The sequence below is a fragment of the Barbatula barbatula genome, assembly GCF_947034865.1.
Source record: "Barbatula barbatula genome assembly, chromosome: 24".
Classification (NCBI taxonomy): domain Eukaryota; kingdom Metazoa; phylum Chordata; class Actinopteri; order Cypriniformes; family Nemacheilidae; genus Barbatula; species Barbatula barbatula.
Window position 1 is genome coordinate 1,137,483 of NC_136787.1, and position 12,187 is coordinate 1,149,669.

Sequence of the window (12,187 nt, forward strand, 5' to 3'; positions counted from 1 at the left end):
TATTTTGTACATTTCCTACGGAAAATATAAAACTTTTTTGGGAGTGGATGCTAAACAAAATGGCCAGAAATACACCTACAAACTTCACTCGCTGCTGTCCGCCATTTAGGAATTATTTACTCAAGTTTGGTATCTATGACAAGCTTAGAATTTCAGATTTCGGTTGGGTTTTGCGATTTGGGGAAAATATCTAATTGTAACATTTTGAGAGATGTTAAGTCAAGCTTCAGCTCCATATTGTCAATAGTGGGCAGCAAAAAATAAAACCCATCACAGAAATCCTAATTGTTTCCATTACAAAATTAATTTTTTGTAGTGCTTTTTGGGCATTATTCAAATAGGATTTACTTTTGTTCTGTTGGTTCCCAGCTGCTGGATTACATCACATCAATAGAATCCAAAAACCAGACTACACTATTATAGTTTCCATTAAAACAAATACAACTCCCGTTAAATATTTGACATTTTAAAAACAAGAAGAAAATGTGCTGAATGTTTCATTTCATCCAAGTGAAATAAGCAAATGGTGTAGTGATGTCGAGCCGATTTGAGTATAAACGAGCATTACGAAACAGTTTGTGTGTGCGCGTCAAGTTTAAATGGCTCGTCAGGGAAATGCGCCGCATGGGCAGAGACGCGCGAGTATGACACAGGACAGGCTATGTGTGCGGTCTGACTGCACTCACTCAGTTTGTTAGCACGAATGCCACTCAAAGCAGGCTTGGAAAAGACGTATTGCATAATTTTCACATTGCATCCTCATGAGATTAACAAATCGCAACGTCTCACATCGCAATTTCAATTCGAAATATTGTCTTACCCTAACAAACATCAACGAGAAGCGTATTTATTTAGCTTTCAGGCAATGTATAAATCTCAATTTAAAGAAAAATGTACCCGTAATACTGGTGTCATTGTCCAGGGTCACATTTAGAACTTCATTTAGTAAATATTATAGTTTTGCAGTGTTTTGACAAACAGACCAGTCCTGCTGCTTCCGTTGCTGTAGCTCGGTTAAAAGAATTATGTTTTTGGGTTCGAATCCCAGGAAACATACTGATAAAATGCATACTTCAAATACACTGCAGGTCGCTTTAGTGTCTGCATACAAGTCAATAACAGTATGCCGGTAAAAGACCCCTGATCCCAAATAATAATCAAGAGAATCCTAGCAGCCATGCAGCAATGAACACCTCAACATTACAGAACCCTGGCAACTGTCCACAGAGAACACAACAGCAGTGGGTTCGGCACAGCCAATGATATAAAATATCAAAATATCCATACTGACCAACGTTACCCTTATATAAAACCTTATTAGACTAGAACAAATCATAAACACTTGAAAGAAACCATGAAGTCTTGCCAGAGCCACTTGAGTTTGAGGTGCTTTACAAGTGTTTGTTTGGACCCTGTGTGGTGACGGTCAGATTTAAGCACCAGTACAAACCAGGCAATTGAAGTTATTGTTGTACTTGTGTAGGAAAAACAAGTGGCTCAGACCACCCCCGTTAATCACCAACAAAAGACCAGCATGGATTCTGGAATCATTCTGCAAGTTAAGAGCCTTCTGGGGGTGCTTTTGACCGTTTAGGCAGAAGACGCAACTGGAAGAAACTTTTCACAAAGCACCGGTTATGTTAATTACAGAAATGCTTAAATTAACGAACAGGTCGACACCTAAGAAAGTGTGTAATTCATCTGCATTCGTCACTGGGGGTGCACTTGGAACGTTTGGAGATGTGGCTTTGAAAATATTTTCAAAGTCAGGTTGGACTAATATGAAGATGGAGAAGGCCAAAGGAATTGTAAAGTGGTTGAGAGGCACTGGCTCATTTCCTCTGATGGCCCCTCCAATAATGAAGTCTAGAGCTGGGATCATTGCGACAACAGTGTTGTGGTTCCACAATGAATCTCTTTGTGCTGCGTTCTCAAACTCAAGGACTCCATTTCTGTCACTCCCAATTTACAGGCAGAATCAGATTTCTAATGGATTGTCCCTGGAGACAGACGAGATGCTGGGAGATCGATGGCTCTTTCCCATGCCGTTTTAACATACAATGTGTTTACAACACTCGCTAGACACAGCAGAGATTCTTGTAACAGAATATAATCAACAGAGTCCAAGAGAAGACTCGATCACGCACTAAGAGAAGAGTTTCACTCGTCCCAGTTTAGTTTAACCCAACCCCTAAAACTCATGTGGCCCAGGACAAAGTCATCAGTTTTGTCAGTCTTAGCGTACTCCTCATATGACATCAACTGTGAGTTTGAGGGTATCTAGCCCAAGTCTGCCACAACACTTGTTGTTTTAACCGGTAATCTGGGTCTGATTAGTCCCACTCCGATGTGTTTACTTTTCACATGTAGCCCGGCTTGTCCTCCTGCTAACCAAACAAAACATGAGAGGAGGGGGGGACCCCTGTGTCTACGGACAGGGCCTAATGGTTATGGAAATATCCGGACCTTTGTGTCCAGCATTCAGGCGTTATCATTCAACTAACCCGTGCAGTTCCTGATGGCCGTAAAGAGGCCTTTGCATTTTCGCTGGATGGAAAGACATTCATGTGCGACTGTAGGGTTTCAAACTTCTGAGTGCTAACATGTCCATTTAGAAATAGTAAGACTTTTGGAGGCGTCCTGTGTGCTCCACGGGCCACCTCCTGAGGCGAGTTGAGTTTTATCCACACAAGTTTGTATAGAACTCGATTTATATTTGGCCATATAATGATTGCAATTGGTTGCATTAAGTTATCAAGTATTAATGCTTTATTGCTCTGCTAGATGTCTGTTTGTTTACCCGTGTCTTTACAGGCACATACAGCCCAAAACTCTTGGTATCAGTGGTATCCGTGTGTATTTCCGTGACAAATAGTGCACTGCACATGTCAAGCAGACCAAAACAAAAAACACATTTTCATGACACAACATAACTCTTTTCGTTAATACATTTCGTTGCACTGTACTTGTATGTGTGTGATGACAATAAATTGAATCAAATCAAAATCAAATCAAACTCTTCTCTTAATCCACAGGAGTTAGGTGTAAATAATTTTCCGTGGTGTACAGTCATTGGTCATTGCTGTTTCATGCATTAAAATTACAACAGCGTTTCCCATACAATGCAAAGTATATTTGGCGTCACATTCTGTACTTTTTTATCCATCCGCGATAATGACTGTATCTGTGATCGACTAGCTAGTGGATTCACAGCGATTACGCATCTTGTTTGGTGTGAGTGGAACGTGGCCACGTGCGCGCATGGCATCCTCTGTGTTCGCATGGCATGCACATGAGCTACATGTGTGTGCGAGCCCTCCGCCTCTCGTATTAAAATCAAAAAAAGAGTTCGTAATACAGCAACACATTGTCAAGAAAAGGCAAACATAATTTTGAATGTAGATGTTCTGTATTGTGATTTTGTCCGATGATGTGGCATTTATAAATCAGGATTTTAGCAGCTGGTAGCATGTCAAATACAGTTTAATGTGACGGATCAGAGAGAAGAAGAAAAACAGATAAGTGCTAACACTAACACCATGTGATGATGACGTCACAAATATGCTAATTAGTTATAGACGTCTGTCAAATCCCTCGGGGAACACAGTACAATACTTCTCAAGAGAGTCACAATATCCATTTAATATCTATTTTTAATAATGTAAACTAAATATACACATATAGCTTCAACTAGTCTTAAGTGTTCAAACTATATGACACAACTTCTCTAGATCAATTAAAACACCCAGAAAATGTATTACATTTGCAAGTGTGGGTTTGGGAGAAATCGAACTTTGACCTCTCTTTGAAGGACCTGATTTTGTAGTGCTACGGTTCCTGCTTAGCAACAGAAAACTCCACAGACATCTTAACAACAGCTCATGGTCATCAAACTCTTGACATTCCACACAAAATGTCTGCAGCCTTGCTGAAAATGTATTTTACAAGGACAAATCATGCTGGTTTGCAAAAGAACAGTAAATACACTAGTACAGTATATCAGTATTCATAACTCCTTTCACCTGACATTTTTATTTCTCATTATTTTCACATATAGTACACGACGGTTTATTCAATCTCTGACAAGTCTGAAATTACTGCTGCATTGTGTTTAATATACTGACTTACTGCAACTGTGTTTTTAAAATGTGTTGAACCTTTTGAAAGTTAACATTTACAAGTTGATATGCAACAAAACAAACAAGAAAGTCATTTTACAGACTATGACTACATCCGGTCCATAGTAATGCAGCCCACATACTGTAGAATTATTAGGGTTTACTAAAGTAAATAAATACTGAAGTCTACTACAGTTTCTTCATGTGTATTAAGGCATCATCAGAAATGTAGGCGAGTTCATCCATCAGTTTAAATTACTGACAGAGAGATTACTAGAAGAATGCTAAATTGATCTTTGGTGATGGGAACTGCAAGAATTCACCTTGACTGCACTAAAACCCATTTTAAGAAGCAATGTGTCACATTTCACACTCAAACGCCACTAACCTACTCCCTCGACACACAAGACGCCACCAGAAACATACACCCTCTTTCTTTAGCCCCTGTGCGTTCGACCTCAGGAAGCTATATTTGTCACGATGAAGCTCTGAGGACCTCGTGAATCTTTGAGAGTCTTCTTACAACGTCAGCATGTGGAGTGGATGTTTTCAGCAGGAACAGACGTGGACTACAGCGTGTTTGAGAGAGAAAACTTCGACCACTTGGCACAAACGTGATGTTGGCTCGGATAGCTTATTTCAGGGCTCACGGAAGGTCAAGTTCTTACATTTGACAGGTCAATGAATCATACACAACACCTTCAAATTACAAGAACGTCATAAACCAGGATGTGCTTCAAAATTACACTTGACTGATTTTAAATTTATACTTTACCAGACAAGAAACAATAGAGTCAACATAGTAACGTTTAGTTTGTATCTTTGTAGCAGGTAAAAGGCAGACCTCGTCGCTGTCCCTTTTAACACAGGGGGACAAACAGTACATAGACAAACCATCACTCATGTACAACTCAACAACTCAAGAAGTTAACATGGCTTGTTAATGCATCTTTATATTCCTTAATAAAAGTAAGATACTCGTTACATGTTTCTGACGTGGATATTCCTAATCATAGCAACCAACTTGTCTCCAGAAAAATGCGCAAAGCATCCGAAGCGCCACCAGCTGGTATTATTTCAGCTAGCTAAAAATGTTATTCATTTATTGTTAGGCGTGCAGCCTATTAGTCTCTTATGCATTTATGCAATATAACGTGCCAAACCTGAGAATGGAATCCAGAGAATTCCACAGCATTCTTAGATCCGTAATTTGTTGTAATTCATAGGCGGGTATTGTGCCAATTATGAATGAGTGTGCATGCACGCCTTATTACCAATGATTGGAATTCATTATCATACACACGTTTTACTATCAAATCTGACATTTACGAAGTATTTGTGAATCCGGAGGAGATTTTGGGAAGGTCTGTTTTACGCACACATCATTATTTATGAATGTATATTATTAGGAAAAAAAGCCTTTGAATCACAAACAATATTTCTCAAAAGACATTTCAGACACATTCTAGACAAGGGCTGTGTATTGGCAAGGGCCTCACGATACGATACATATCACGATAGATGGGTCCCGATACAATATATCACAATACATTCGATACGATACAAACGTTCGATATATTGCAATAATTAGTTTTAAATAAATACAAATTAAGAGTGAGCTAAAAATACATGTTGTTGTGTACAATCTATGGTATTCTGGTATGTTCATCACATTATAGTGATAACTCTGCAGACACAAAAGATTCCATTCAATTTTATTAACAAAGCTATTTATAAGAGGTATTTGTCATCTTGCTTACACAGTGTTACTGAACAGCGAACATATAATGTTTAAAGTGCATATTTAGTCATTAAACATTTAAATGCAAATGCCACAAAAAACTTATTTTTTCAGTATGTTGTCAATAAAAGACAAAGTACATTAAAATCTCTTCATAAAACTGAAATTGTCAGTATGACTCTCTTTTATATCCCACTCCACCAGTGCAGTTTTCAGTAACTCCGCAATGTTTATGCCAGTATGGCTCGTCTCATGCATTGCGCGTGTCTGTGGTTGTGATGTAATCCTAACATACGATGCGTTGCAAGTCAGGGTCACTCGCTCTACCGAGCTAAGGGATTTTTTTACCTCTTCGTAAATCCCGGGTACTTCTACGTCCGTTATGTGCCTGCGAATCGGAATCACATAACACAGCTAGTGTTCACCATATGCCTGAAGCCGGGGTTTTCAACCACACTGTCACAAATCCTTACAAATAAAATACACCACCGACTCTGTTATTTTCTTTGCACAAGCTAAGATATACGGAAGCTTGTTGGTGATATTATATGAATGAATCTACTTTACGCCATTTGCTTTCTCGCACCCGCTTGCTTTTGAGACATTGTCTGTATGACAGCGACATCAACAGGAACGGAAAAAATTGTTATGCGATGAAACGTCATTTTGAATCCATTCAAAACATGACTTATTTAAGGTATCGATACTATAGGTTGGACTATCGATACACTATCTTGAAAGAAATGATCGCAATAGTTAGCTGTATCGATAATTTTGCACAGCCCTATTCTAGACATAAATGTTCAACCTCTGGCAGTGGCTTCAGTAACATCAAAGGGCGGTGATAGTTCCTACTCTGGAGGTGTTATCTTATCCTGCATCAGTTCAAGCCCCACCACATCCGCTGGAAACACAAACAAATTAATTACGATTCTTTGGGCTGGGAACACCCAACGGATCCCACCAACTGTGTCCACCGCACAGGAAAATCCACAGTACCCAACGCCAAATCAAAAATCAGCTAAATCATATTTCATATTCATCTTGTTCAAGCCAATCAAAAATGATGAATATTTAAAGGCCACAAGCATTCGAAATGTAAAACTGGAGAACACTAAACATAACATTATGCTCCGCTGGTGTGGGTACTACAGAATTAACGTTGAGTGACAGTTGTGTGAACAAACTAGTCAGATTCAATGTGAATTGATAAGATGTTGCTGCACGTGACATATGGGCAGGTGAGACTCATCGTCTCAGGTTAAGGAGCATCAGTCGGGGACTCCTTTGATCACTCAACAATGCATGAAATAGGGTGTGAGCAGATGAGGTGGCCTCAAGTAAGAGAACATCTGCTCTTTCTTTCAGCTCCTGTGTGCACCTCCACTGCTTTTACCTGTAACGTTCCCTCCATCAAAAAACACAATGACCTCAGCTCTTGTTCTGACTCGAGGGGGAATGGCGGTAAATAAAGAAGCTCGATGACGTACAACAAGGTGTTTGGAATAACAGACTGTGAATCCCTGTGTGTCTTTACCAACACGCAAGAACGTGACCACATACTGGATGAAAGAAAATATCACACGACTAGCTGCTGGAAAACCTAAAAACGATTTAGTTCAGTGCTCCATATCGGTAAGGATTTCAATTCTAATATGCACTTCCCGTGATTACTGCGAGAAACATGCGTGACCCATATTTCAACCGTGCAACCTTTTGGACTAAACTCATGAACTGTGCAGTTAAGATTTTGAGTCCATCAGCAGTCAAGAGAGGAATCTGTAACTACTTTCCTAGAAATCACAGTTCACAATGGCACACGTCTCTGTTTCCAGTGGTTTCTGAAGCATCAGCTCTCATTCTGTTTACAGTCTCAAATCCCACATGTACAATCATTCTGCAGAAGCATTTACTCATCTCAAGAACACGGCTTTGACTGGTCACTACACGGTCAACAACAGAAACAAATGAAATGAACTTATCATTTACTGACCACATGAAAAACGCTCATAACATCAGAACCCAATTCCATCTGTCCTCCATTATATATTATAACACAGAGCAAAATAATACTTCCAATGTTCTGCTCTTGCCATGGCTTATTACTACATAATAATAATAATAACGAACACAACATTATTCAAGCCCTATTCACAGAATTACACTTCTAAGTGGTGAAAATCATTTGTGTGAATATGAAAAACACTTTTGAATGCAGAAATGCTGAAACTGTGAAAGCAACGCGGGCTCATCTGCGACAGTAAAGTTGAGCAGCAGAGATGAAGAGAAGTAAACTTACGAACAAGTCAAAGGTGTTTGTAAAGAAATCTCTTGTGTGATACACACACACACACACACAGTGATATATTACAAATTCGGAGCCGTTTACCGTGCGTCCATACCTGTATAGCGTCAATGCATGTTTAAGCGGTTGTTACCTGTTGTGTGCCGCGTTCATGTCCGCGGTAGCATGTCCAGGGCTCGGAGACTCAGCAGCACTGACCCTTAAAGACCTTTTCATCCATTCCTGAGCGCTATCGGACAGATGATCGCCGCTTCTGTGAGACTCTGTGAGACTCTGGCGCAGAAACGCGCTCGCGCCCGACGCCTCCGCGGCGGTCCCGCTCTCACATGTATCCAGATCAACACTCTTCACCTTCCGCCTCCACTCAGAGTTCTCCCCCGCGCTTCTCCTCGCTTTCCCGCAGCTGTGAGCAGGTCCGGAGCCACCGAAGCTTCCCTGAGATCCGATCCCGACGTTTGGTCCGTTATTCGAGTCTAATAATCCGCTTAACGACGACGTCCGGCTCCCCGCCGTCGCCATTTTCTGTACTGCTTTTTTTACCACTTGATAGATCCTATGACAGGAGGAGGGGCTTGCGGGCAGGAAGGTGGGGCTTCGAGCCACATGGGAGGAGACATCGCTTCAGAGGCACGCCTTCGTGTGTGTCGTCACTATGAGAAATTATTAGTTTTCTTTTTTATCTGATCATAATATACTTTGATAAGTACCTGATTATTATTATGTTTGTTGATTGTTAAGCGACGGGCAATAAGGAAAACATTTATTGGATGTTTTGAAAGAACAACATTTGAAATTGAACAAATAAACTATTTGTTTTTATTTCAAATAGCAAATATTGTAGAAATTCAAAGACTGAGAAGTTTCTTATGAGGGAGCATGTTTTCAACACATAGTGGTTTTTAAGGGGACTTAAAGGGGTGGTGTCCCAGACATGCATTAGCTTAAGCCAAGACTGGGGCTTGGTTAAATTAGGATATTTAAGTCGTTTTAAAAGCAGACGTTATAATGCTGGTGGACATCCTGAGACATAACAATCACATTTATATATTTTAAGATATGTCAGTGCAAGTTGTTTTCTACACCTCTAACATTTAAGTTAGTCATGGACTAGGCTTAAGCCCTGTCTGGGAAACGTATAATGTACAAACGGGGTCAGCTGTGGCCTGGTGGTTAGAGAGTTGGGCTTGTGATCAGAAGGTTGTTGGTTCAAGTCTCAGTGCCAGCAGGTCATGACTGAAGTGCCCTTGAGCAAGACACCTTACCCCTGATTGCTCTGCAGTAATATGTCACTGTATAACTACTTGCTTTGGATAAAAGTGTCTGCCAAATGAATAAATGTAGTTGTGTTCAATGTTAAAGAGCAGATGTGTCATGAGGTGCACACTCAGATATTTGAACAGTCGGTTTAACCGATCCTATAGAACGACACCATATCAGTTATGTGCTGCACCCTCGTCCTCTTCTGGAGATTCTCGACGTTTTGATAACGATCAGCTCACAGAAACACCCGCGTCCCCGAAATAAGACTTTCAGACTCGTTCTACGCTAGTATTCCCCGTCGTTTTGGCATATATCTTTTTATTTTGTTCATTATATAGTATATATTTTTGTTTCATTTTACTTTTGTGCTCTATGTTCATGTATGCAGACAATGACTTTAATAGCACAGAATTGTAAACAAGATATTTGTTCTCAAAATACACCCGAATGATGCATTTACATTGAGTCATTTAGCAGACGCTTTTATCCAAAGTGACTTACAAAGAGTTCAGGGAGCAATAAGCGATGTGTCATAAAAGAGAAATAGTACATTAGGTGCTAATACAAAGATACTAGTTTCAATAAAAGCCAGACCACTACCTGTTGAGAGAAGAGGGTTAGTGTAAATGCTTTTTTTCATTTGTCTGTCAAGTATTCACAGAAGAGGTGTGTTTTAAGTCGTTTTTTGAAGGTTGTGAGAGATGTGGTTGACCGGACCCCATTGGGAAGAATGTTCCACCAGGAAGGAGTTGTGAAGGAGAATGAGTGGGAAAGAGATTTAGTGCCCTTATGAGAATGCAGAAAATAGGGCACAAATCAATGGCATTACAAAACTAGAAAGAGTATGGAAGCTAGTTATATAAGTCTATGTTTGGCCTGATGAAAGGAACTAGGATGTCATGCAATAACAGCAATACGTACAAAAGGAGTTGAGGAGTAACTTGCATTGTGTACGCTCTCACGTAAGTAAAAGCACAAGGCATGACTTATGCATAAAATAATACACCATATTTTAATCCACTTTTAAATACAGGACTAAACAAGAAACTAATAGCTTAATTAAACAATAGGTGAATAGAATTCAATAATCAACCACAATGGGTCAATAGTTTTTTGTGTTAAGGCAATTTAACTGCTGCAACAAAGCTGCCCCGGTGGACAATAGACATTGGATAACTAACAGTTGGCTAACGTCCGGTGTAAGATAACTGGGCACAAGGTCAGGTGGAGTGGGGGTGGTAGGCTCCCCGAGGCTGATGTTGAATGCCTGGTTGTTGCTCATTAGCACCTGCTCCACACATGCAGTGAAATCGTTTCGGGGACCACTCCTTGTCATACCCGGGACCGCTTGCTAAGGCTTGAGATGTAAATGCGGTTTAGGTAGCAGCAGAGCTGGGTAGAAATGGATTACATGTAATCTGGATTATTTAATCAGATTCCAAAAATCAAGTACTTGACATCAGATTTTTTGTTTAGCTGTTCACACTAATTTTAAAATGTGGCCAATACATAGACCGCGGAACTGGGGGGGCCAGGGAGGCCACGGCCCGGGCAACTTTTGTACTCTGACAAACTATCTGATATGAATAAAAGCCTAAATTGTATCCGTGTTTTTACGAGCCAAACAATACTAGTCACCACACAGCTTCACTCACTCTCACCAACTGCTGCGATAAAAAAAACTCACACTGACTACTGCATTTTGATTTGAAATTAGTGTGCATTGTTTATCAACTACGACGTTACGTTGACGTAGTTACTAGGTCTGTCATGTGAGAGCATCGTCGCGAGCTAACGGCGGGCATCTGTTTAACCGCTGGCGGCATTACCAGGCTGCGACAATGAAGGGACAGAAGTCAATGTCAGATTTTTAACAAATAAACTGGCAAAACAAAATGAGCAAACTACTCCAGCTTCCACTGTCGCCTCAACAACAGACCCGGAGCGTCCATCTCCACCACAGACTCAGACGAGCCCGCTAGCTGCTCTCCTCCGGCTTCAAGCCAAGCTACCGACAGCCACTGTACAAGTGAGTGCTGCGGGGATCTCACAAAACCCTGCTGTTCTTATGAAGACCAAAAAGGTACAGGGGACTGGGTCTTCACAACAAGCAAGATCAGTTCAATATCAGTGGTTCAAAGATTTTAACTGGCTGACATTTTGTGACACGAGCGGAAAACTTTTCTTGTTTTGTGGGTGTGAGTGTGTGTCTGTGCGGCTCTGCACATCAATCTGATAATAATGTCTTGACTTGTGATGATAATGACTATGATGTTGATTTAGATTCAAGGCAGCAAGATGAGTTGTGGTTGTGGACTGGATGTACTTTATGTGTTTGCTATAGTTTCATCTGTGCGTTTATGTGTAAATAGGCTTGGCCTGTTGTGTGTGAATGTAAGTGGGATCAGAGGGGTTAATCTGAGGAAACATGTGTGCGTGTTCATCATGTGTGTACTGTAGATGTGACTGTGTGGTGTCGGAATAAAATAAAGTGCTCCGCAACGTTATTTAATATATCAGTAATATTGTCTGTTTCAATGCATTTGCGCCTCACCCCCTCCGCGTGACTTGAAATTATGGCCCCCCCTTGTTCAGATGCGTTCCGCGGTCCATGGGCCAATATCAGATTCTAGTCTGCTCCGCCCACACAACAATCTCATTCGATGTTAGGTCTGCACCTCATGAATATTACTCGCCAAACATGGATGATGACAGGCTTTATACATTTGATTACATACGTTTAGATTCTGAAATTAAAATGGG

At 40.5% G+C, this 12,187-nt stretch overlaps 1 protein-coding gene across 1 annotated transcript in view; it reads right to left on the reverse strand.

Moving 5' to 3' along the window:
• The window catches only part of map3k1 (mitogen-activated protein kinase kinase kinase 1, E3 ubiquitin protein ligase), a gene marked incomplete at its 5' end in the record, with an annotated part of 35,765 nt that extends 27,082 nt beyond the window's left edge, over window positions 1–8,683 (reverse strand). Inside the window, one exon of the mRNA XM_079448786.1 lies at window positions 8,298–8,683. Within this exon, the coding sequence (XP_079304912.1) occupies window positions 8,298–8,683 (386 nt within the window). The remainder of the gene's footprint in view (window positions 1–8,297) is intronic.
• Window positions 8,684–12,187: the final 3,504 nt, after the last annotated feature.